We start from the raw sequence: 27957 nt of genomic DNA on the forward strand, positions 1-27957 counted from the left end.
TGAGCTTCAGCGTTTTGTTTTATTAAATCCTAAAGTGTTCATCTTACAAATTAAGATCAACTTAAACAGAAAGTTCACATTCTCCAGTAAACAACATAATGTAAAATTAAAAAAAACAAACAAAAAACAAATCAGTGTTTCTTTAACAACAACAACCCAAATTCCTGACAGTCAGTTCATGTGTTATATACAACAATAATATACATGAGTCAGACCAACGTGAGACACATGATGTCTGCACGACGTCCGGCCGATTTAAGAAAAAAACAACAACAATACAAAGTGAAATGAACAGTAAACAAAAACAAACAAAATGAAAACACATATCAAAATAACTGATCGCTGTCGATCATTATTGCTTTGGTGACAACAGCAAATATCAGTAGTCCTCACGTGCAGCGCTGCTGCTACAGATGCTGAGGAGGAATCACTGAGCCCTGTGGTGCTGCGATGAAAAACAACAGCAGCGCAATTCATCACAAACAAGAACTCAAAGAAAACCTTACAAAACTGCAGCTAATTTGTTTTAATTAACTATATACAAATCTACATATTTGGAAAAAATGCTGTTTATTGTATAAAATGTACAGTCTGAGGAAATAATCCTCTGTAATGAAAAAACTAGTTTTAGGGTTGTATTAAACAGCATCTTCTCAGAACTGTTTCTCTTTGTCTTTCTGTTGAGAACAATATTTTCCACCTTAAATCCCATCAGTTTCTATATTTACACCTAATTTCCCAGAATCATGTTTAGAAACAGCATCAGGAATATTTTCCTGCTGCTTCTGCTTCTATTTACGACAAACTTTGTTCCCTGCAGTGACAGTGGCTTCATGTGTTGTACCTTAATTAACACGTTTCTGAAGTCACTGGAGATTTTCTGTATTAAACTGTGACTGTAAACCTTAAGGCAGGATGATGAAGGCACATGTTATATACACTATGATACAGGAGTGTTAATACGAATGAACCATATGCATCAAAATAAAGAAAGAAAAGAATAAAGAGGTTTTCTTTACATTTGAGTTTGCATTAAGTCTCTGTCTTGGTGCTCTGTGTTCTGACTCCAGTGTTTGTGCATGAACACGTTGAAAGAGCACGTTCATTAAGTGTGCTCATGTTTTTGGAGAACTGAACGCATCTTTTTACGACTAACGAACGTGAAAGTCGTCACCTCCTGCTCAACACTGTCTCCTAGAAAATACGTTGTATGTCAATAAATTACATTGTGGTGACAAACGTTATTCCTGCCTGGATTGTGTTTCTTTGAAACAACACATTTATAAAACCCACTGGATTTGCAAGTAGGAGGCCGCGTTGGATGGTGGGTGTTCACTGTGCAAACGCACGTCGGTTATCATGAGGAAATGTTGTTATTTTCAGTGGTTTAGGCAATTAACACACTTTGGATTCAATTAGGGAAAGATCGTAATTTCAATGTGGGTGTTTGGAATAGTTTTTGGGCTGCTGTCTGTACAGAGATATTTTGTAAATCTAGCTTACTAGCTACCTAACCTTAAGCTAGTTAGTTGGCTAGTGTTTTGCTAACATTAGATATCACATATAACTATGCACACAATGATTGATGTAAAATAGCTAGCTAGTTAGCTAGCGATAAATTAGCTGTCATGTGCAACTTGCTAGCTAACAACTGATGTAGAGTAGCTAGCCAGTTAGCTTGTGTTTTGCTAACATTAGCAATCATGTGTAAATAGCCACCTAACGCTTGATGTAGATTAGCTAGCTAGCTAGCTTCCTTGGATGACCCTACTTGTTCTCAGAAAACACCCAAAGAATAAGTGATTAATTCCAGAGCTTTACTGTTCAAAATAAACTGTTTCCATTCTTAGAACCTTTATTTTTGGTAAACATCTCTTATCTAGTAAAAGCTACTTTTTTTTCTTTTAACAACCCAACACAGCAGCTGATACACACTCATTGTTACCAAAAGAACAATAATTATTCATTATCACAGAGCTGAGAGCTCACAGAACTATTTTTAATTGACGACAAAGAAATGTATGTTTTTAAATAGTTTTGAATGCAGACATTTGTATAAACTGTGATTGTAATTAATATGTGCACTCTCAAATTGGGAATTAACAAGTTAGTTTTGATAACATTAGCTATCAGATGTCAATAGCTAACTAATGAGTGATGTAGATTAGCTAGCTAACTAGCTAGTGTTTTGCTAACCCTAGTTAAGATGTGACTATTTGTCATTTTTGGAAGTTCTCCAGCATCCATCTTCTTCAAAATTTGTTTTTGTTTTCAACAGCTCAGCGCAGAGCATATCCAAGCACAGGAAACAGGAAACAGAGGTTCCAAAAAGGGGCGGGACTTAGGAATGGTCAATTGTGTAGAAAAATCCTCCTGGAAGTCCCTGGAGTGTACCACAGAAAAGGCAGTGAGAGTCAAAATTTAATTTTAGTCTTAACTGTATAATGTAACTTGATATTTGTGTTAAAATGAGGTGAACTGTTCTAATGTTTCAGCTGTAAACTTCAGCTGCCATTTGTAATTTTAAAACTACAACTTTGTTTCAGATGATTTTCACATATTAACTTTAATGTATAATTTCTGTAAGTGATTTTTTTTCTCGGGTTTTGTAAACTACGACCTTCCTGTAGTTTTTAAAGTTTCCTCACACAATAAAAGAGGCAACATGGTTTCAAGAATGTCAGAGGAGAACTTTGCGAAGGAGCCAACGTGGCTCTAATGGCTTGATTTCCACCATTCGTCACTGAACTGTGGAAGAAGACGAAGGACTGTCCCGTTTATAAAAAGTCCACAGAGACTTTAAGAGTAAACTTCAGTCTGAGCTCCCAGTTCAGTTGGACGTCTTGAGCTCAAAGCGGCTGTAAACCTGCTTGGACTTCATCTTGTTGTACTGGTTCACCAGGTCCAGCTTGCTGTGTCCCAGCGTCATCCGTTTCTGGTCCTGCCGGCTCATCACCGCGGCCGGAGACGGCGGTGGCGGCGGGCTCTGCTGGCTCTCCGGCTCATTTTGCGAGAGGTCCGGGCCCCCCCAGGCCGTGGTGCCGAGAGGGGACGGCGACCTCCGGAAGTTGTACGAGTCTTTCTCTTTACTGAAGAGGTCTGAGAACTTGTTGAGGAACTGGTTGGAGGTAGTCCTCTGCTTTGGGGGGAGTTTGGCGTCATTGATCGGGGTCGGCGTCTTGGCGTTCAGGTTTGAGTTGGGGCCCCCTGGAGCGAGCCCCGAGCTGTGGAACATGCTCGGTTTGTGGTCGTACAACCCCAACGCCTGGAACTTGGAGGATGTGCCGCCGATATTTGCCCGCATCACGTCCGCCGGGTTGGGCTTGTTCCACTCGATGCCCATCGTCTGACCGTATGCAGGCGATGGTCGGTCCATAGCCGGGCTGTGATTGGTCCCTCCGTTGGCAGAGACTCTTGGTCCCTGAGGCGAAGGGGTCTGTCCTCCTGCTCGGTCTCCTCCTCTCCTCTCTGGGCTCAGGTGAGAGTTGTTGTTGGACTCCTTCTTGTCGTGACCTTGAGTGACCTTGTAGACCATGTTGGAGGTCATCCCCGGCGCCGCCTTCACACTCGACACACTGTTACTTGATTGGCTGCTGGAGTTTTCGGAGCACACCCTGTCCCTCTGCCTGCTGGAGGACGGACGAAAAGACATAATTAGTAGATTATCTATTAATGCAGGTATAAACTGTGCAACAAAAAGAAGAAATAAAACTGGTCACTCCAAACAGATACATCAGATGATAATCACATTAGGCATTAATCAAAAAAAACAAAATCAAAAATACATATTAACCAGACCATAACCATGTAACAACCAGGATAATGTACAGTAAGCAGCTCACTATTGTGAAATAAAGCCACAAAATCAGTTTAAAATTGATTTTCTGTGTTACACAAACGTGTGCCAAATATTTTTTTTTTATTTTGGTAAGTGACCATTTAATGAGCTATAAATTATTCCTTACATAAATCTCATCAGGATGATTCACAGAGGAATCCTGAATCATTCTGAAGGGGTTTATTTCACAATAACAACCTGCTCACCGTACATTTTCCTGCTTGTTACAAAAAACAATAATTTAACACAAATTATTAATTGATTAATAATGTTTTAAGTAATTTAACAACGATTTTATTGTTCATCCAGAGTCTTTAATCAGAACTACAGTAACAGTCTGTTCAGCAGACTTCAGGAAGCTATAATTGACCAATCAGAACTGAGTATTCAACAAAGCCGTATAACTGAGTGACACAGGGATGAAATATTTTTGTAGGCGAACCCTGAAATCAGCATCACTTTGGCAACACCATCGAGTAACAAGTGTTCAGCACCGTGACGTTTAACGTCCTCGACAACCTCTGACAGTCACATTTAGCCACTTGTTACCAACCGCCTTTATAGAGACATGTTTCTACAGTAGCCCAGAACGGACAAACTGAGCAAAGTTCACAGTCAGCGTAGACTCTATACATGACAAGGTTTGTAAGTCCTTTAAGACTCGATGTTATTACTGCCATTTATTTAAAACTGGTCTATTTACATATTAGTCAAAACTCAGGCCAAGTCACAAATGATTGCACAGTATTTTATTACATGTTTTTTAAAGCAAAAATGCCAAAGATTTGCTGTTTCCAGCTCCTTAAACATGAATATTTGCTGCCTCTCTCTGTTTTATATCGTCGTAATTATCATCCATGTGTTGCAGACTGCTGACAAGAAAAAAACAAGCACTTAAATTTGATCAGATTGGGCATTTTTCGCCATTTTCTGAACGAAATTATTAATCAGTTATACAAGAAAGTAACCAAACATGTACCAGGCCTCTCAGAGTGACTGTACATCCTAAAATCTTACGTCAACAGGAAATGATGTACAGCGGTGACCTTGAAAAACACAAAGACATCGGCTTCATACCTGTCAGAGAGAAGATCCAGCCCCATGATGGGGCCCATCCCCATGCCGCCCATGCCGGGGCCCATCATGGCCTGGTACGGGGGGAAGTAGGGCATCCCCTCCTCCTCGGCGTTGTAGAAGCAGTCGATGATCTGCGAGTCGGCGTACAGGCAGCGGAACTCCCGGTCGAAGCTGTCGGCGATGCGACCTGAGAAGTGCATCACCATGTTGCTGTGCACCTGAGCCGACAGCCAGGTGAAACTGGAGAGGAGACGGGAAGGAGGAGGAAAGAGAGCATGAAACCAGTGAAACCAGTACGCTGGACAGCAGATAGGTGATCTGTGAGATTTAAACCTACTACAAGGAGTTTTTAAGTGTTCATGAAACAGTCTTAACTTATTAATGATGCCTCTATGTGACCTACATAAGTTAACAAGACCGTCTGCAAGAAAAATGTTCATTTCTATAAAGTTATTCTGAACGTGTGTCACCGGGTCGGACTTAAAAGCTCCGAGCGGTCTTTATGCAGATGATCTCCCTCCACCTCCAGCTGATAAAACTGCAGATCAGCCTCAACAGCTTCCTGCAGGACGATGAGTCACTGCAGCGGTGACTCATCACACGTCGGGTACACGAGTACTGAAGGCGTCAGGCTGATCAGCAGAAATAATCCACACCGGAGGACACGCAGTCAGAGAGGTATGATCATGCAAATGTCTGAGCGCGAATGAATGCATTGTGTTACCCTGCAGGCCTGAGACACACGGCATAAAAGACAAAGCGACCAAAGAAAGAAACCAAATATTTATAATAACTTATCTCTAATGAGGAGAGGGACTCGTCGACAGACAGGATGTGGAGTGAAGACGTCTGCATTTAGAAGAACATCAGAACATACTGTCCTCCAACTCTCACTGATTTAGAGTGGTATAAAGTGATTTAAGAAATACTAGGGAAGGTTTTACGTGGCAGTTTTCGAGTACGGGGTTCCAGATTTTAAAAAAAATGACTCCTCATTATCCTTCAGGGCCGCACTTAACCTTTAATGAGACATTGAAAATCTCCCTGTACCAGAGTGTCACTGTGGGTGGAGCATCTTTAATGCAATGTTTGTCCAACAATTCGTAGCCATTATTGGAAAGTGCTACTTCTTTAGAGAACCTTGCATGAACAGCGCTGGATCCTTTCTTATTGTCGTCTTAAAGATCCTGCTAAGTTACAGAAATGTCCAGTTGTCTTCAGATACAACAAATAGGAGAGATGGTTTGACATATATGAGAAGCTTATGTAATATTTTATATTATTGCACCAGATGAACGGCTTCCTGCCAGTCCTCTTCGTTGTAGTCATTACCGAGCTCACCCTCTTATTTTTGGTCATGTCATATTTATCACACGAGTAAAGTAGTGAATAGAAAAGGGACATTATGTGATTTAAGTCCTTCTACTCTCAGTCACTTCTACTCTACTTTCAGAAAAAAACTTATTAGGCCCACTGTTTATTTACACAAAGAAAGATAAAACTTAATGTGTAACATTTGCTGAATTTTCAAGAAGATCTGCATGAATTTAGAATTTGCTGTGGACAGTGTTTCACAGGGTTTAGAAAGTTTCTCCTCAGCCTACAACTCTCAAAATAGCAGTTTTTTTAAGGGACCCTGGGGTTAATAGTGCGCTCACACATATCAGCTGCAGGTCAGAGGCGCTACACATAATATTCATCACAATTAATCAACTGTTGTACTTACAGGACGTCCTTTAATGTGGCCCAGGACTCACTGCTGAAGGAATGTGGTATAATAATAGCGTCTATTATCATTTCTATGAATAGACCTATCATAACACGGCACCGACATGGAAATTAGGTAATGATGATTAGATGAGTGCATAAAATTCTTGACATATTTACATCTATTTGACATTAATTAATTGTTAGCCAAAAATAATTGAGTAATAAAAAATAATTTCTAGAATAAGTTGATAGATTAATCAACTAATCAAAAGAAGTTTTTGGATGGAGAAAGCAAAGCCAGAGGCCGAGCACTCAACCACTTACAAACAGGGACACGTTTTGAACAGGCTCTGCACTTGTTGTCTTTATTTATTTGTTGTACTGTAACAAACAGCGGCTGTGATTCTTCATGTCAGGACAGTTTGCAGCATTTGCACTAACTTGTCCTCGGGAGCATCTCCACCTCCAGTTTAACTAAATCACTTTAATTGTGATTTAGTTTTAAACAACATCATGAAAACTAAATACAAATAATAATCTCTGCAGAGACGCCGCTACGTGCAGCACAAAACAAACAGCAGCCAAAAAAAACCTGCAGGACAACACTTCCTCTGTAATTAATCACTCACTGATCAGATATGTTGGACACATTTCACCTCAAGATAAATTCCAGGTAAGAGGAACTGATCAGAGCACGCCTCGTCTGCAGAAACCATAAAACCTTGTTTTATCATTACAAGAAGGGAGTCGCAGGCCTCACATCCATCATCACTTCATCCAAGAAGTCATATAAAATTATACAACAGGCCATATTTTCCAAGATAAGTTTGGTGTACTTTCAAATGCTTCTTCCTCTGTCAGTTACCAGTTAATCCAGTAAACATATCAGTTGGACTGTGGTTAAAAAGGTCAATTTTCCACTGACTGAAAACAACAACAAGCTCTCACATCAGTGATTGTTCAGCAGAGTCTCATGATGCTGACTGTGAGACGACTTCAACAATCCTTACTAGCAAAGGTGGAGGACAGGTGGAGGAAACATTCCCACGAAACCTGCCTAAACTTTCCAAAACTTTTTCAAAATGATTTATCAAAAATGTCCATATAGCTAAAGGTGGATGACAGGTGGGCGATACATGGAAACTTTTCCAAAACCTTCAAAACTGTCCTTAGAACAGGCAGGTGATAGGTGAAGGATAGGTGGAAACTTTTCCATAACCTTTACAAAACCTTTACAAAACTTCCCAAAGCTTTTCTAAAACCTTTCTAAACTCTCCACAATGTCCTTGCATTTCAAAAATGCCCCTAACTTCCCAAGGTGGAAGACAGGTGGGCGATAGGTTGAACATTTTCCAAAACCTTTCTAAACCTTCCAAAACATTTTCAATACTTGCCAAAGTTTTCCCAAAAAATGTCCTTCATTGTCAAAAAAGTCCTAATCTCCTGAATGCAAGGATAGGTGTGAGGGACAGGTGGAGAATATGTGAAAACTTTTCAAAAACTTTTCCAAAACTGTCCTTAACTTTCCAAAATGTCCCTATCTGTCAAAAATTCCTTTACTTTCCAAGGTGGAAGACAGGTGGAAGATATGTGGGAATTTTTCCTCACCAATAACATTACTGCTACTGCTATTAATACTTTCTTAGTTACTGGTAATATTAGTGTGGGGATACACACCAAGCATCAGCACATTATTAGTGTTATGTCACTTATTACATGTTAATATAGTGCTTATAAATGCTAACGAGGACGGGCTACAGTAAACCTGCCATGTATGTGAGGTATTATCTCTGCAAAAAATCAAGAAATGTTGCACTTTCCTTTGGATTAAAAGATAAAAGCCGACGTTATCGACTGATAATCAGTGAATCAGAGTTTATTATTTGCTTCTCAAATAAACTAATCAGTTTTAAATGAACCGGAGCGGGCAGTGCCCAGGTACCACAGTGTGGAGCAGCGTTTTAATATCAGAGTTATGTGTGTGTGTGTGTGTAGATTGTGTAGGAGGGCAGGACAGGTGTGCTCAGGTGATAAGAACACATGACTGAGGCTCCTGGCACCCATCGGGACCTCGCCCTTCATTCCTCAGTCAGCTGTACATTTGATGCCCGTCGGCCCGCATACCTGACCCACCCTACCCACTGCCACACAACACACACCTGAAACTCACACACACACTCCAGGAGTGAAAACACTCTGCTGCAGCCAGCGAGTGAAATCTGAGACACGACTGAATGTTCAGGAGAAAATAAAACACGGAGGAAACAAACTGACCGGACAGAAGTCGACCAACGAGGAAGAAGAGAGCGGAGGAGGTGACTCAGGAAATAAAAGAACAGAATGAATGAAGGTGTGTAGCTGGTAACACACCTGAATACGATGATGAAAGAAAGAAAGTGTGAATACCTCAAATATCTATCACAATTTTTAATGTAGTCATCGTGATACAAGCTGCCGGTTGGTTCAGTTTTTACAGAAAGCGACGCTCAGAGCTGCTCTGCTGGAGTCCCAGAAAGAAAGTATGGAGCTGGAAATGAGCATAATAGGTCCCATTTAAGTAAGTGGGTTACTGTCAGCCGTCTGCACTCATCTGATTTCTGAAACGTCACGTAAACAAGAAACCTGGTTTCTAGAATCAGGGCAGAGGATCAGAGACCTGGTTTCTCCTGGAGAATGATGGTTTCTTTGGTTTTTCACATGTGCAGGACGAAGACTTCAGACGTCAGAGAGCTGCTGTGACAGCACAGCGACGGGATGATAGGAGATATAAAGAGACACAAAGACGCCTCTAGTGCCGTGTCCATCCCTTGATATTCTTCTAATATCAGTCTAAAGCTGTTTAAACACACATTTTACCCCTTTTCTATTAAATCATATGAAGATTTTATTGATTATTTGTTGATCCATCCAGCTACACAGGCAGCACAACGTACTCCAGCAGAAGTTCACACATCAGAGCAGTCGACCTTCAAATGTCAAATAGTAAATATGTGTTGTTGCGTTCTCATAAATTAAAAAAAAACAAAAAAAAAACAAAAAACACTGATAATCTCAGATTAATGAGAATCGTCTGTGTTCGCTCAGTGAGGGAGGATTTAAGGATTTATAATCACAGCATGAAGTGACACCAACACTCTGCTGCTCCGTAACACTAAGTTGTTAAAATCCCACAGAACTATTTGTCTCGCAGCTTCACTGGTACATCACACACACACACACACACACACACACACACACACACACACACACACACACACACACACACACTCTTCTCCCTGCAGGGACTCTGAGCTGAGGATGAGTAAGCGTCACTTAACAGCAGAACTGCCTGATTTCTTTCTGTTCTGTTCTTTATGTCATGTCTGCATTTCTGTCCATTTTCAAGCAAAAACATTTATCTGAGAATTCAATGCAATTCTATAGTATGCACATAATTAGTAACTGAATCTTTTGTGATAAAATAAATAATATGAACACAACTCCTCAGGGATTTTGCAGTTCTCCGATGTTTTAAGGTCAAGTGAGTTTAAGGCTGCAACTAAAAATGATTTTAATTGTCATCATTTTCTTGATTAATCGATTAGTTCTTTGGTCCATTTAAAGTCAGAAAAAAGGTAAAATATGTCAAGATACTCAGTTTACTGTCATAGTGAGGTAAAGACACCAGATATTTTTTTCGATCGATTATCAAAATAGTTGATTAATTTAATTTTAATTAATTAATTAATAGTTGACAACTAATTGATTAATTATTGCAGCTCTAAGTGACTCATCAAGAAAATAATCATCAGCTTATTTGATAATGATCAGCTGCAGCTCTGGACTCTGGCAGCACCTGAAATTCCAGACTAACATGTTAATTAATGTGCAAAAACTGTAAGTGGGATTTTTCAGAAAGCTTTTGTATTAAACTAATAGTGCCTGAAGTGCACATTACAGTATGTAACCACTGGACTTTATACTGGCATAAATATCCCACAATGCCCTGCAGCTGTGACAACAACAACATAATATATTTATCACCAGTCGCCAGTAGATGACAGTCAACCATCAACCATCTTTCTGGTGCGTTTACAGACACCTCAGACAAATCTTTCTCACTCTACCTTTAAAAAGTGTGAATCCACGACTCAGTTCATTTCCTGAATTGAACATTAACACTGTTCATTCTCAGTAACTCGACACTTAATTCACCAGATCCGTTTCAACCAATCAGACAGCAGAGAACCATGAAGACCTGAAGTTACATTACTGGAAAAAAAATAGAACAAACATAATTTTGTTCACTGACAAAAAATATGAGGTTTGCCAAACATGCAGTTCAAAAATTACGACCACTTCCAGCTGCAACATCTGAAGTTGCACAAAGAACGGTAAGTCAAGGGTAATATTAACATAATTAGTGAGCTAATGCTAAGCTAACATTAGCCAGGTAAACCAGTGAGGCTGGAAACTCGGTCTAACATTAAGTTTAGGACTCAGGACTTGTCTTCCTTGACTTGAGTGCAAAGACTTGAGACTTGCAGTAATGACATGGTTCCACCTGTAATGCACATACTGGATACGTAGTGCATAATGTGCAATTTCAACATTTATCTGATACTATTTTCATCAGTACTAAAATTGGATACAGTGTGAGGAGTAAAATAAACTTTAACAACACAAAAGCTGCAGTTAAAGTGCAGGAAATGTAAAAAAAAAAAGAAAAATCTACTGCAAATGAAAGAGATGAGTGAAATTACTGCTTAAAATCCTTTCTTTAACTGTATATAGAAATCTTCACTCAGTAAACAACCGTCGTTGCATGTTGTTCAGAGCTCTCAGTCTCACATACCTGTTGAGTGTGCAGCTGTAATTACAGGTATTACTCAGGTATTCTCATAACAGTTTCAAAAACCAGCAGCAGCAGCTCCTCTCTGACAGCAGTGCAGTCACGTCGCTGCACAACACGAGCTTCATCACACACACACGGCTTAAACACACACACACACACACACACACACACACACACACACACACACACACACACACACACACACACACACACACATTTGCAAACTCAATATGGCCTCTGAGCTCAGCCGGTTTCCTCCTGTAATCGTCCTGCTGCTTATCAGGACGCAGGATGCAAAGTGAACGTCCGACCGCCAGCGGCCCGCAGGTTCTGCTGCTGGTAGACACCTATTTTTATGTTCTCACATGTTGTTCTCGATCTGTTCGCTTCATCAGTGTGAATGTCTCAGTCTGAAGAGTCCACCTACACACCCTCTCACAGCCAGCATCAATCTGTGATCTTTGTGTCATTCCAGGCTTCTTCCAGACTTAAATTACTGCAACATTATGCCAGTTATAAATATCATGACATACACCGGCTGCAGTGTGCCTTTAAAAGGAAGAAATTTAATACTGGACTTCTGTTAAGTTGTGGGACTCAGAGGAGACAGATTAAAAAGGAGAAGGGTAAAAACTGATGCAACAGAGCCAGAGGTATCCTGACTTTTAGTCTCCAGAATAGTCCAAAAACACTGGATCCTACATTTCCCAGAATGCAACTCAACAGCATTTTTCATTAGACGTTCCCTGACAGTTTGATGCTCCCAGTTTCTGATGCAGAACTGAAATCCCTTGAGTCATTTTGTCAGACTTGACAAAACTCCTCCAGATGACAAAACCGTTTTCACAATTCAGAGTAGAGATGAATATGACGAATAAACTGATCTTCTTGTGTAAAATCTGTGAGCGTCTCTGCCTCCTCGTACATGAGGCAGCTGTCTCATGACTGTGTTGTAGCTAAGCTAGCAGTGATAGCTATAAAAACTGTAGGACACTGTAGTTAAGGTCTGCAAACCTGCAGTTCCGGAGCTACATGTGGTTCTCCAAGTCATAAAAATACTTATTAATTAAAATGTGCATCGTAGCCAACATCTGCGGCTCTTCTGCCTTACATTTTGCTGGTGGCTCGTTTTGAGTCTCCACAGACTAGCTATAGAAAAAAAAAGAGAAAAGTCCCAGAGAAAAAAAGTGACTCTTTTGATAATAAATCTTGCTGACTCCTGCACTATAGCCAGTTCATGAACGCGACGCTGTCAAGGCTCCTCAGCTGTAGAACAACCTTGCAAATCTTTTAAATCACATCATCTTTCATAGACTTTCCTTGATGTGATGTCATCTTTTTATTTAATTTCTAATGCATTATACCGACAGGGTTTTCATTGTTTTTATCTTTCTTATCCTACTTTAATTTTGTCTAGTTTTTTTGTTTGGCTTTGTTATTTTGCCTCCTGGGTCTCCTGATCATGCTTTGTATGTAAACTAAAGGTGCAATATAAATGAAGTTAAAAATAATGATAAAGAAATGCGTAACATGAAACAAGATGGCACCGTCTTCAGTCCCATGAACATTTCTCATGGGTGCACACGCTGAAAAAGTTGTGGATTTCTGGGCTCGGCACAGCGTCTGGAGATGAGCTGTGGTGATCAACTGTCTGTGCACTTATCTTAATATAACAGCATATATCATTAATATTATATTATAATAATAAATTATGCAAGTTGTTTCAATATCAGCATTAGAGTTATTTTCTACTTCCTCAGTTGAAGATTCCTTTCATTTCAATCTCCAAAGATTTCTCCATTGTTTTTACAGTTAATCCATTTAAGTCCACATTATAGAAGTGTTTAATACATGTTTAATGATTGTTAGCGCGCACGTGTGTGTGTGTGTGTGTGTGTGTGTGTGTGTGTGTGTGTGTGTGTGTGTGTGTGTGTGTGTTGCTGACCTGTATGACCCCGCGATGACCTCCTCACAGTCGATGATCATAAACTTCTCCAGAACCTGACCGGTGAATTTCTTGCCGCTCTTTGTGCAGTACGTGTCCCCGCACACGCTGCGTATACGCATGTTCTGCATGCAAACACACACACACACACACACACACAAATGTTACTGTTAGAAACACAAACACACACATGCAGGCTCACAGAGGAAACACACTCAGTAATTCAGTTGAATATGATAAGAAATGAGAAAATAACATTTGGCAATAATGAAAACTTCTGTTACTACGACATAAAGAAGCATCACAACCATCAGATGGAAACAACATTTTCAGTTAAGTTAATATTATTTTCATACTTAACTCTAAATGCATTCAGATTAAGGCATTATAATTCTCAAGTCAAACTCATGACGATCTGTGGACGATAGAACAGCGAGCTCTGAGCAGCCTGGTCTCACAGATGTTCGTGAAATTAATTACTAAATTATTTGTTGAAAATGCAAATGAGGTCCATGCATAAAAAGTTTTATAATTATTCACATGGAGGAAACAAAACTAGAAACAGCCAGTAGTTTGAAAAATAGCGAGGTGGGACGTGAGCGTGTGAAGGTCAGAACAACAGATGGACAAAAACGTTTTTACCTTCTACTCCAACAAAGTATAAAGGTTTATTTTCAGCAAAGTTTTCATAAGTTTTCTCTTATGTTTATATTCTTCTTTCCTTTTAGTTTCAGTTCATGTTGGTGCACTTTTTTAAAATCAATATGCAGAGACTTCAAACACACCAAAGGTTGAAATGACGCCTGCCAAAGTAAACGACGGAGCAGGTGATAAAGTTAGAAAGACGACGAGTTTCACTGCAAACTCCAAACTCTTCTTCTCTAACGCTCCAGTGTGACTTCTACAAGTCGAGTGTAGAGACACATACACTGCTGAGGGTGCACAATAATGCCACACACACACACACACACACACACACACACACACACACACACACACGGTGGCTAACAGGCTATAATGAACTGAACTGCAGTGTAATAATCAGACTTCTGCAGCTCTGTGAGGCTGTACTCTGTGTTTCGAGCTAAATGCTAACATTAGCATGCCCACAGTGACACTGCTAACAAGCTGATGTTTAGCAGGTATAATGTTTTCCATCATGTTCACAGCACAGACAGACAGACAGACAGACAGACAGACAGACAGAGACAGACAGACAGCTCATGTGGACTGACTGCTGTATAATGCTCTCAGTGTGACGTCAGTATTCATAGTCCAACATTTGATCATGTGGTCAGCTATATTTGACTAATATATGTAAATCTACCGCTGTAGGACCAGTGGTCATATGACCTGAAACAAGTGACAATTTAAGAGAGTGCAGACTCACGTTGTTGCTGCTCTCAGGTACTAAAACAAAAAGCACCACAGCTCTGCTCATAAATCAAACTATTTAAAGTCACTGAGGTTCATCCTCTGGATTAACAGATGTCTTCACGGAAATCCATCAAAAAAACAAATTTGGTTGAGATTTTTGAGATTGGACCAAAATGTTGGACTGAATCATGACACAGCTGATTTTATTATTACCTTCTCTGATGAGATTATGTTTGTCTGTGTGTCTGTCTGTCTGCAGGATTACAAAAAAGCTACTGGCCCAATTTTCATAAAACTTGGCGGAAGGTTGAATTATGAGCTGAGGAAGAACCCATTACATTTTGAAGCAGATCTGAGTCACGGGTCAACAGAACGAGAGTAATATGAAAAAAATTAACTGAATGTGCAAATGTGCAAAACTGTCATAGTGAATTGTGTGCAACGTACAACAGAACAACCACCTCAAACATCACTGTAGAAACAAACACAGTAGATATAAACAATTCTCAAACAATCCTCACTTTTTTCCAAGTTGGTAAAACCAAAATAAGCCTATCTGCGGGTGTCACGGATTTCCAAACCCACAATTCAATTTTAAGATTCTATTCTTTTTCCTCTGCCTCTGTAAAGATCAGTAGATCATTGGTTTTATCCACCAACGCCTTGTCATTCACAGTTTCAAATTCTTCTTTAAAAATATCTCTATGGTATGGAGTGTGAAAGAAAGGCCAGGAAGCTGCACTGTGTTATTTTTTTCTCCAGACACACACTGGACGCCACAAGCAGGCGGGTGGAGAGAGAAAAAAATACTGGGAGAATACAGATTCTGCCTCAGTTTTCAACTTCTGACACCCTTAATATTTATTACTGACCGTGGCATTCAGCCTCTGAAGATCAGCTGTGCAGCTAAAGTGAAGGTTAATATAGTTTGGAAGGTCAAAGGTCAAAGAATCCAGCTACAGTAATTTTAACATCTCGCTGCACAAACCCCATAATAGCATCTTTGTCTAATCTTGACTAATCTTCAGTTTAAAGTTCTCTTTAATTAATGGACTAACAGATCTTTTTCTGTCTCTGAACCTGAAACAGAACTCAGACGGCGTGAACACGGCGTCTCTGTCCCTGCATCAGTACAGTACGTCCTGTTCCTATAAGCTAAAACTCTTCTGTACTTACACTCAGGTGTGAGTTCTGGATGTCGAGTGCCGAGCACATTTCTGTGAAGCAGTTGAGGTTTTTCTCATCCAGCAGGATGTAGACGGGGACGCGGCGCTTGTTGGACGCCTCCATCAGATCACAGAGCAGGTCCACGTCTGTGAACACGTCCATCACCAACGCTATCACCTGGAGCAGCGGGGAGAGACACGGGACACGTTAGCTTAGCATACAGAGCTAATAAAGATTTCATGAGAGTGAGTGGGCCTCTTCATGGCACAGAACTGACAGCAGCTTCACTCACAGACACGATTCAGCTAAAACTCCACTGTCATGTGGGACTTTTCTTATTTTTATGGTATAATTGGTGGAGGCATCGAGTATCTTATTATATTAGTGTTGGATCAAAGTTTGAAATACTGCGACAGCTCCAGTTGCTTTGTCCTTCCTCTTAAAAAAGGGATCAGAAAATAATCAAAAACTGTCTGAAGCAAAAGCAAAAAAATTGCAATTTAAGGGGGTGAAATGAGTTGATTCATTAATTAATTAGATGACTGGCAGAAAATTAACCTGCAACAAGTTTGATAATTTATTAATCATTATGAGTCATTTATTAAGCAAAATCACCACATATTCTCTGGTTCCAGTCTTATAAATGTGAGGCCCTAGTAATATTTATTGTTGCATGTTTCAATAAATAATGTTTCAACCTGATTATCTTTTAAAAACAGACGACGGGTGCAGAATATCTTTTCTAAAAACAAAATGACCCCAGGGGCCACCATTGTTCACTGTGAAAATTGTGTTACAAATGATTTATGACACAATAGTTCAAAAAGATAAATGACAGTTTCGAAGCACATTCACAAAGTCCTCTGAGTCTGTCACAGTGGCTGGATTAACCTGTTCTACAGTCCCGGGGCAAACAGTGTCAGTGTTTGGCAGCAAATGGCTCCAAGATCCCAACGTGTGCACGGCACAAAACACGCTATAGATGGTGGCTTTGTTACTCCAGTACACCTGTCAGTTAGTCTGTAGTGATATGAAAACGCACCATGTGAGCACAACACAAACTGAAACGACAAAGGTTAGAATCTGACCTTTATTTAGACAGGACTTTTCTATTACGTTACATAACAGTCCAGGTGATATATGACTTCTGCAGGTGTCACTTTACAAATAAAAACTCTTCACCTGCTTTCACAAGAAACAATATGGCCCTTCATATAGTGAGAGTTATGCAACATGAACATACACACACACACACACACACACACACACACACACACACACACACACACACACACACAGAGTAAAAGAATGTGTTTGACAGCAGACACATGAACAAACATGTTCAGACCCAAAGGCACAAGTATGTAAATGAATAACATTCGTAAAATGATTGACAGCCGCATCGATCAGCTGCAGATCGGAAGTTTTTTTTACTGAACAAAGCCAAATTAATTAAAAGGAAATTAATTTAAAGGTCACTCGGAGGGGGACGAAACTGATGGAGGTCACCGCTGAAGCTGTTAAAATCAAAGCTGAGTGAAAGTCAGTGAGTGGAATCATTGGAGAACCTTCAGCTGACTGAGATTCTTCCAGTTCAGCAGGTTGTTTTTTTTTTTATATCAGTCAGTGTCCATTAAACTAACAAAATAAAACTGATAGAAGCTTAGAAAATGCCCAAGAAGAACATTTCAGTTAGGAGTTATTAATAAGAGGAATTAAATATATTTTTAGATTAGCTGGCGCACTGCTCTGTATCGAGGAATGTAGTTTGATCAGACCACTTTGGATTGAAGTATTAGAAATCTGAAGTAGATGTTTGGATCAGAAGTTGTGTTTTCTCAGGGCCCCGTCCCAAATACCAAACATATCCAAGTGTGCATTTTCATTTTGTGATTATTGAGGGCTTAAAAACTGTCTGTTGAGTTATTTTAAGATACTAAAAGAATGAATTAATGCAGCCGTGGAAACAGAAGCTGATGGATGTCTGCTCAGTATGATCAGTTGCAGTCAGGAGGGAGGAGCATCTCGTTGGGATCGGTTACATCAAAATGGAAGATGGGTCTAAATAAACATGAATTTGCAACCTGAAAACAATAATACATGTCTGCCCTGAGCTAAGAAAAAAAAATCCTCCTGACAGCAGGCGCTGGCGTTTAGAGAGGCTGAAACGAGCGGCTGGTAAACAAGTTTCAGCTTTTGTTTTTCAGCTTCATGACAGGCTGTAAACTTAACAAACCGTATCTCTAAATCACCACAAACCACAAAACTAACTGATGGAGGTGGAGAAGAGTGATAGAAACGGAGCGCAGCGTGACGCAGGACGCACTCTTTATCTGCCCGTGTGAAAATCACATCTCAGATGATGAAGACAGACTCTAAGACATGAGTCTGAGTGGTAAAACAGACTCATGCAGGCTGATACAGGAACTCAGTGTGGCGCTGAACTGAAAAAAACAAAACAAACAAGTTGCTCAATCTTTGTGTTGAACGACCAAATCTGATTCAATAAATAAATTTTAAAAAACTGAGTCGGGTCCAGGCTTGGAGCTAAAGGTTCCTGCTCCTTCAAGCAGGTCATAGTCTTCATCAGAGCAGATTGAACCGGATTAGGCAGCTGTTAGTGGCCCTCAAACAACAGCTCGAGTTCCCGAACCACACTGCGTCTTCTTACCCGAGAACACCAAACCAGTCGTGCTGCTGCAGCAGACAGTGGAGGTATGTGGGACATGTTAGCGACTGCCAACAGGACGCTTGGAGAACAACGTGTCTCCCAGGAGAGGTGAGCTGCAGGGGATTTACAGGCCGATCTCTTACAGAGCCGATAGCTTTCTGAGCAACGAGAGAGAGAGAGAGAGAGAGAGAGAGAGAGAGAGAGAGAGAGAGAGAGAGAGAGAGAGAGAGAGAGAGAGAGAGAGAGAGAGAGGAGGACGAGAGCCATCTGCATTAAACCTACAAACTTTATGCATTTTTCTTAAATCGATAGTTGAACATGTCAACAATCAATGCACGTCTTTGTTGTTTCCATTCTAGCTGTACATTAGTTATGTCAGATTTCTTTACTCCAAATTATGTTTATTATTCTAGTTTTTTGCCTTTTATTCTACTGTGGCTAAGATTATTTTCCTTCCTGTGTATTTTTTGTAGTTTTATTGCACTGATCAGGTGTATCGCTCCAAAGGCTTTCTATTTTATTCTTTTCTATTCTATTTCATGGAGCATGTATAATTTAAACAAACTGAATAATAAAACAATAAGTGTCTCGCTTGAGAAACAGCTGCTCTTGTCCACCTGTCCACACACACACAACATAATGTCTCTGCCAATGTCAAATGATACACAAAACATACACTGTCAATTAATTTATTTTTAATCTGTTAAATTCTGAGAGATCATTAAGATGACAGTGGTTCCAGAGAGTCATGGGTCCAGATGTGGCTCTCTGGACTCAAGCTGGAACTAAAAACATCAGATGATCAGTGCAGATGTGTCCAGAGGAATCAACACATCAGTTTTCACAAGCAACTCACACTTTTTTATGTGCAATAACTTTGTTGAATTAAAAATACAACACTGCTGGTACCTGACTTTTTAATTTTCATTTAAAATGTTATTTTAATGCATAAATCAGACAAAAGACAAAGAATGTGTGATAATTTTTACTTATTTTAGCCACAGGTGGTCATACTGACCACATGGTCATTGCCGCTGTTTCACCGTTACTTTTTGCACATTTGGAGATGCATCTTAGTTGCTTAGCAACTATCACTGTCTCTGTCAACAAAACTTCACAAGTGGTCTTGACTTCTAATTTCCTAACATTAAAATACAAATAATTAATTAGACTGAATTAAAAGTGGAGTAGGGGAGACCAGGGACAGTTGTAACATCAGCACCTATAACTCACTAAGTTTTTGTGTTAAAGCTCTCAGATGTTGAAACAAAGAAGCCTTATTTATTACAGACAGCAGTGGGACACGAGACAGTTATTGAATTCTTCTGGAGTTAAACAGCATTAAAGTTCCATCAAAGCTGATTTATTGTTCTCATCTTGTTCATGACGCCATGAAGTGACGTTCTAAGATAAGTGGAGTGAACTGATGTGCAGCTCTGCTAGCAGCTATCAGCTGAACCCACTGACTGACTGAGGAGCTGCAGTCACAGTGTCATTTGATCTCAAACCTGCTGACTCTGCACAAACACGTGAGAACGAGGTCAACGTACCCGCCATGTGCAGAGAAAACAGCTTCGACAGAAACACTTTAAAGATCGTTTCATGTGAGGATCGAACAAGTTTGGATTTTTGTTTCACTGTAGGTTGAACTGTCTTCAGTTTTATTTCCAACAGACAACAGATTTCTAAGTGTGTTTACAGTCAGACAGAGAAGAAGAAGGAAGTGTCTGCGGAGACGTGACTCATGTTCAACGTGTGTCCGACTGTCTGCCAATAAACCCACTGTTTCTTATTTCTGCTGGTCTGTGGTCAGTTCAGTGATCATGAGATGATCTGACAACATTCAGTGTAAACTCTACATTACTGAGCTGAAAACTGATGAAAACTTTGTTGCTTTAATTTGGATGGATGGATTCATACTGAAGGGGCCCATGAGACACCGGGCTCCGGGGCCCGAAGAGGTCAGGAGGCTCCTGCTGTCAGAGCCTCTGTTTGACTACAAAGACAACTACACAGAGACACAAAACAACAACATAAAGATGCAAAACAACAACAAAGAGACACAAAACAACAACAAAGAGACAAAACAACAACAACAAAGAGACGCAAAACGACAACAAATAGTTTCAAAATAACAACAAAGAGATGCAAACTACCACAGATACACAAAATGACAACAAAGAATCAAAACAACCAAAGACACAATACAACTACAAAAACACACAAGAGACACGAAACAACCACAAAGAGACATGAATCACCCATTAAGACACAAAACACCTACAGACACTAAATCAGTTCAAAGACACACGAATCAGAGCCTCTTGTCTCATAATCCGTCCCCAGTCTTGTCTAACTTAAAGCTGGTGATCAGACAGTCAAACTTGTCTGATCTCTGACCTGAGGTCAGCTGTTAAATGAGTGACAGAGCGAGCCGTCGGCCGCGGCGTTTGGAGGGAGATAAGAGCTGATCGAACTCGACAGCAGGCAGGAGGACGGAGCGGCTCCGGGACCCGCTGCATTTGTTTGTAAGCAAACCAAGTGGAAACCACTGGAGGGAGGAATTATCCGCTCAGCTGGAACCATGAAAAACAAGAAAACTCCCAACTGACTGCAGGACAGCTGATGATCTCTTCATCAGACTGTTTGTCAGGAAAACAAACCTGCATCATGTTGTTTTGAATTATTATTATCAGACTGCAGGTTTTATTATCTTCATTTAAACTGCTGGACACACGTTGTCTCCTCCGTCTTCAGCTTGTCGTGGGACCATTTTTTGATTGTCATTAATTCTACATACTCGTGTTTTAAAATATGTCATTTCTGATTCTCTGTTTTTGTTTTGTCTTTTTGTCTGTTATTTTACTGATTTTATCAGCTGTATTGATTTTATTGTTTCACTTCCATCATTCAGATTGTTTGTTTGTCTCTCATCTATTAAAAAACTTTGAAATGCAAGATGTACAAATAAAGTTTGTTGTTTCAGTCAGATGATTCTCAGTGTAGGTTCACTGGAGGCTCAAACTGAAGTTTATCTAAATTATTACAATTTTCAAACTGTAGGAGGTGCAATATTTGTTCAAGGCAAAATACCATTTTAAATGAATAAACTTTAATGTCCAAAATGACATCAAGTCACTGAAACAACAAACTTTCATTGGTATTTTCAATAATAATAATTAAAAAATACACAAATTAATGAAAATATATTTCAATATCGATCCTGAATGAAGAAAATGGATCAAATGCAAAAAATCATACTGGTGCAAATTAGACTGGAAGAAAAACAAATATTCAGTCCCTCCAGGATTTCAAAGCCTTTTTTGTGATTGTTGTGACCTAAAATGATTTCACAGCAGCTTTTCTAAAAAAAAAAAAATTGCTTTTGATGCTTTCAGTTGGGTTTTTTTTTTGTTGTTGTTTTTTTGTGCAAAGAAAATGGGAACAAATGAAAATTGCAAAAAAGGTGGTACACTCTGTTCTGAGTGTTCTGTCTAATCGTACGAAAAAGTCTCAAGATTACAAAAAACCTCTATCAAAATAAGCTTTAAATGTAAATGAAGACGTTCAGTCAGGGGGCGTTCCACCAAGAAACAAAATGTTTCTGGAGCTGAAACTCAAAACCAGAACAAAATTATTTTAAAAAGAGCGTTGATAAATGTCGGGACACTGAGAAGTGGAGGAGCTGCTATGATTGATGGAACTGGTGGGAAACTGCAGTGATTGGTTGAATTTCTGGAAAAGTTGCAGTGATTGGACAAAATTGCGAGGTCGTGCAGATTTCACAGAGACTGGCTGAATTTACATTGACTGTTGCGATCGCAACGACGCAGCTTCCTGGAAGGACTGAATATTGATCAACCTACTGAAAGTTTTCAAAGTGAAAGAGGTGCAGAAGAGACACACAACACCGAAGACACAAACAACCACAAAGACAAACAGACACAAAACCGCGAAGACAAAAACTACAAAGAGACGCAAAAGTACCACAGAGACACGAAACTACTACAAGGAGACATTAAGACACAAAGGACCACAAAGAGTTTCAAATCAAATAAACATAAAAGCTGCGTATAAATAGATGAAATAAAAACAATCTGTTTCTCTTAAAGTTTTCATATCGGTGCATGTTGGACAACATATATGTTGTGGTCGACCCACAAGGAGGCAGAATATTTGTTAAAGGAAAAATGTGTGTCAAAATACCAAAATATTTAAACTAAATGTTGTCGCGCTGCAAAGATGCTCAGGCCGTCATGACAAACTCTACAGAAAACATCTGAAGAAAAAAACATGTAATCATTTTAATGTTTTGCAATGAAAATGAGAATAAATGTAAAAATGTAAAAATGATCACTCCTTCATAAACTGCAAATCACTCTGCAGTCACACTATCAGTCAAAATAATTATAATTAGATATTTTCCAGTCTTTCAGTCCTGAATTCAGAGAAACGTTGCCTCTTCAACAGACGAACATGAAAACAAAAACTGCACACTGAAGCCAAAACATCATAAATAATGCAAGAAACATGTTATTGTGACTAATAATGAAGAATACAGCCCACTACATCTGAAACAAGAACATCTGTCTTCCAGTGGATTCTTAAAAAAATAAATACGGTTTTGTTTGCTTCAATGAACTGGAGTCGGTGGAAAAAGTGCTGACATCACAGTGGAGGGCGTGACTGAAGTGACCTCATATTTACAGTGAAGTTCATTTTCATAATCGTCCTCCTGCATCACTGAGCTGGTTCCACAACTACTGAATGACATGTTGTCGACTTTAATCGCTGTGTAAATATGTGTTTTAGCTGAGGAAGAGCGGACTGTTAAAACCAGGTTAATGACAGAACTGCAGAGTGTTTGACCTATATCCTGCTATTGATTAACTGATCGGCTAGTGTTTGCATCGGCCGGCTGATGTTATCATCAATTCCTTCCATCAATGCCGGCATGTTTTTCTAACAGTTGTGCAAAACAAGGACGTCAAACTTGCGCTTCATTTAATAGTCAGTGTTTATAGCAACAAGTTCACAGTTAAACTGTAAAATGCTGCCTCCATCTTTGTCACAAGTGTTTGATGAGCACATTTGAGGGATCGGTGCAATATCGGACGATAAACTCCATAATATCATTATCGATATCGGCCCCAGAATTCCCGCATGAGTCGTGTTATCAGTGTGTTTAAACAATATGGGCTTTTCAAGAAGATGGTCAAGAAATGTTCAGCAAAGTTAGACAGTTATTACATTAGATAGTGAGTTTGTGTGTATATTTGTCTCATTTCAGGTAGAATTTCCTCCTTTTAATCTATTAAAACCTCCTCGTTACACAGCCTTCTTTTTATAAGCACAAAAACTATTCTCTCAAAACAAATTTACACTTAAAACGGCATCTTCTTGTCATTAAAATGAGGCTGCAGATACAATTATTTTCTGTCAGTTTTTTCGGTCAGTGTTTCCTGAAGCTCAAGATGACGTCTTCAAATGTCTTGTTTTGTCCACAACCAAACAAAAAAAAACAGAATATTCACATTAAGGGAAAATATGTAATATAGTTTCTGTAATTTATCTTAAAATGACTACGATGTGTCATCAGAGTGAAGCTGAAATACTCACTTCTATGACAACAACACTACAGCTGCGGTGTCCCACTTTGAATCTCTACACCACAGAGGAAGAACTGTTATTGTTTCCCTGTTTCATGATAATGACAGTTCAAATTAATGCCGAATGTTCGCTGAAACAGTGAGCGTCTGTTTATGAGTTGTGAGAAATCATCATTAAATTGAGCAAAATGTTAATGGAGTTTGGCAGCAGTGACACACACTGAAGAGTGTGTATTTTAAGAGCAGTTGACTTTAGTTTCAGGACAACAGGCTGAACTTTAGATCAACAGACAACTGACAGAGTTATGAACAGCTGATGAACTGACAGCTGAGGACTCGTCCTCGCTTGTTACTGTCAGTTTATGAAGTTGCACGCGTCTTTCACTCCTGCAGCCTATTTAATACACAGTTTACGGCTCCAACTCATTATCTGGACTGCAGATGTCATTTTTGCACATGCGGCTGCTACGTACTGCTCCTTTAAGAAGCCTGAATTGGGGAATTCTGACTTGCCAAAAAAAAAAAAAACCCTCAACCAAATTATTTGATTATCAAAACAGTTGGCAAGTAATTGTTGCATCTCTAAATTAAAGGACACTGAAATCTTTTTTCTTCACATTTTGGGACATCATGGGGTCAAACCACCCAGAGTCTTCTTACCTTCTTGGCCTTGTTGATCAGGGACCTGATGAGGTCTTTGACGTTGTGAGACTTGTCCCTCTGGAAGTAGATCTGAGTCTCCGACGGTCCGTACCTCGTCGGGGCATCTGGCCACCCGAGCTCCAGCATCGGCGGCTCCTCGTCGGACATCATGGGGAAGTATGTCCCAGAGGTGAGCTCGGACACGGCGTCCCCGTCCCCGAAGTCCCTGTCGTTGGGGCCTCCGATACCATTGCTCTCGGAGTTGCACGCCTTGGCCGCGTGCTGGGTGATGTAGCGGATCTCCAGCGGGGACAGGAAGTTGAGCTCCCGCTCCTCAGCCAGCACCCGGCGGTACTCCTTCTCTCCGTGCTCCAGCAGGGCGTCCGTCGCCAGCCGCGCTGCCTCGTTGTGGCTCAGCTCCAGCGTGGAGACCTGCCGCCACGGGTTCTTCACCTCGTCCAGCCGCGAGGCCAGCTTCCCCAGCGGCTTCCTGGACGTGTTCGGCCGCAGGGCCTCCGAGCTCATCATGGCGTTCGTGAAGTCAGCCGTCCTGAGATTAAAGGTGGGGACACGAGTCTAATCCAAGAAGAATTTGGCGAATATCTCCTCCTCACGCTCCGCTAGCTGTCCGCTCTCTGTGCACGTTAGAAACAAAACTCAGTGTTTGTACCAGCGGTGAAGAAAATATTGACAAACTTGAACATTGCGATATTATTTTTATGATACTGTATCGATTCTCAAAACTATATCATGATCAGGGCTGCAACTAACAATTATTTTCATTGTCAGTTAATCTGTTGATTATTTTCTCAATTAACCAATTAGTCATTTAGTCCATAAAAAGTGCAAACGTCCACAGCTATTCAGTTAACTGTAATAAAAAAAAAAAATTCACATTTAAGAAGCTAGAATTCAAGAATTTTGACTGATCATCAAAATAGTTGGCAATTAATCTAACAATCGATTCATAATTGATTAATCGTTGCAGCTCTAATCGTGATACAAGTAAAACTTCTGTTCATTTTATGTTGCATTTAAACCTCCGACCACTAGATGGCAGTGTTATCTTTGTTCACTGCTCTGATTGCATAAAAAAGTCAATTTTAGCTCAAATTTTCTGCATATGACAGTTTTTCTAAAATTAGATGAAGAAAAAAAAAGTTGCAGTTTATCACAGTATATTGAATCGTAGCTCCCGTATCGTGATACGTATCTCACTGCCTGATTCTTGCTGTGAAAATAGGAAACAAAAAGTGGCTTTAACTGAGCCACACAATCAGCAACAGGTTGCCTTAATCAACGATGTTGCTCCAGAATTGCTGATCCCACCTTTAATTTGTCATCTTTATGAAACCCTCACCCAGAATAACCCCAACAATCCTGTACCCGGCTCAGAGAAGAAACTAAAGAGCCGATCACTGCAGCTATTTCCTACTGAACTGGTTTTGGAGCAACGTTACTGCAAAGAAAGAGGAATTTTAAAGCCACAGAGAGACACAAACTGTCGGATTAGAGTCGGAATAATCCGCAAAGCCGAGAGAAGATCAATAATCTATAATCAGATCTGTAAAAACAGCGCACACAGGAGAAAAACACGACTTTAAAATGTGAAATAAAAATATTGTGAAGCTCTAGAGTGGCTCTAACTCACCGCCGAGCCTCTCTCTCTCTGTCCCGGTGATTTGGTTCGTGATAATCGCGGTAATAATCCAAACGTCCCGCAGTCGTTTGTCCTCCGCGGCGGTGAAATGGTCCTCGCTTCTCTAATTCCCCGTCATGTCAGACAGGATCTGAGTCCCAGGAGCCTTTTCAGCACAGCGGACACCTTCCTCTCTCCTCTCTCCTCTGTCCTCTCACTGTGTGTGTGTGTCAGTGTGTGAGAGAGTGAGTGTGTGTGTGTGTGTGAGGTGTGTGTTTTCTGCTCACCTGTTGCTCCCTGCGCTGTCATTGGTCTCCGACGTGGCCAGGCTCCTCCCCCTCCTTCCTCCCCCTCACTCCTCTTCCTCTATCCCCCCCCCAACCCCCCCCGCCCCCCCCCCCCGCTCCTCCTGTCGCTCCGTTGCCAAGTCACCGAACTCACAACACAAAGGCCGGAACTACTTCTGCTTTCAAATTTCAAAATAAAGTCCCATGAGAGGGTCAGACTGCATCTGGAGGAGCAGAAACATTTCTGCAGGTCTGTAATTTCCTGATATTTCCTTGGAAGTTTCTTGTAAATTTGTCCCAATTACAAGTAAAATTTAATTAAACCCATTTCTTGTAGATAGATTCAATATAGAAGATGCACAGTAAATATCAGGGCAGATAAGTTACCGGGAAATTTATATTAGCTCATTATTATAATATGGCTTTGTTATGGCATTCTTACGTCTGTGGTTTCTGTCTGACAGACTGTTGCAAATAAGCAGGATAATGTACAGTGACAGCACATCATTATTGCTCACTGTACATTATCCCCTACTTATCAATAATATACATTTTGGTCATAATAATAACTGATTTGACGGATTATGTCAAAGCATTTAATTTAAATTTTTAGGCAAAATGCTCTGTAAAAGCCAAAGCATGTTTGTGAAGTTTTGTGATGAACTTTACAAGAAAAGAAAAAAAATAATTAAATAAATAATGAAATGTTGATTGTGTTTGTAGTCACAGTCATGCCAGTTATATTTGGTGGAATATTAAATCATCCATCTTTGTTCACTACATCTTTTGGCCTTTCTTATCCTCTGCTGTACATAAACTACAGGTTACGTCTTTCTAAAATACAACATTTGAAATCAGCCTATAAACTTTCAGTCCCATAGCATAAAGAGGTGAATTTGCATATTATTTAGTTATAGTTTGTATTTGATTCAAATAGATATGAAATCTAAAAATCTGAACAGTGGTCAAAGTTAAAGCGACAGGAAGTAGCTCATATATTTTAGGGACTTTGTCAAATCAGAGGGTTTACTGGTTCCAGATGTTACGTCCTAACACAAATAAATACAGAAGATATTCCTTTATTAGTCCCACGTCTCAGCCTGCTAAACCTGCTGAAGACAAGTCAACATAATAAAATATAAGACATCATGATCAGTCATA

The 27957-nt window shown here is 40.0% G+C and overlaps 1 protein-coding gene across 2 annotated transcripts; it reads right to left on the reverse strand.

Moving 5' to 3' along the window:
• sack1c (scaffolding CK1 anchoring protein C) lies at positions 1–26801 on the reverse strand. 2 transcript variants are annotated; one of them, XM_084741972.1, is made up of 6 exons: positions 26522–26801; positions 24889–25505; positions 15958–16125; positions 13405–13529; positions 4916–5155; positions 1–3626 (listed from the first exon to the last, which is right to left on the reverse strand). In XM_084741972.1, the coding sequence occupies exons 2-6, from the start codon at positions 25396–25398 to the stop codon at positions 2831–2833; spliced, it is 1839 nt and encodes a 612-aa protein (XP_084598098.1). In that variant the 5' UTR covers positions 25399–25505; positions 26522–26801; the 3' UTR covers positions 1–2830. The 2 variants fall into 2 exon arrangements, with proteins under 2 accessions (XP_084598098.1, XP_084598091.1); XM_084741965.1 differs by having other exon boundaries at positions 1–3629; positions 26522–26798.
• Between the last annotated feature and the right edge of the window lie 1156 nt (positions 26802–27957).

The sequence above is a fragment of the Lutjanus erythropterus genome, chromosome 2 (assembly GCF_056507025.1).
Source record: "Lutjanus erythropterus isolate fLutEry1 chromosome 2, fLutEry1.hap2, whole genome shotgun sequence".
Taxonomy (NCBI): Eukaryota; Metazoa; Chordata; class Actinopteri; order Lutjaniformes; family Lutjanidae; genus Lutjanus; species Lutjanus erythropterus.

What these genes read in the sequence shown, in the direction of transcription:
- sack1c (XM_084741965.1), bottom strand. Translation starts at nt 25,398, where the DNA reads ATGATGAGCTCGGAGGCCCTGCGGCCGAACACGTCCAGGAAGCCGCTG. An exon ending in GTCATCGCGGGGTCATACAG is followed by an intron (nt 5,156 to 13,404) that starts GTCAGCAACACA and finishes TCTCCTCTCCAG; the next exon opens with TTTCACCTGGCTGTCGGCTC. An exon ending in CTGGATCTTCTCTCTGACAG is followed by an intron (nt 3,630 to 4,915) that starts GTATGAAGCCGA and finishes TCCGTCCTCCAG; the next exon opens with CAGGCAGAGGGACAGGGTGT.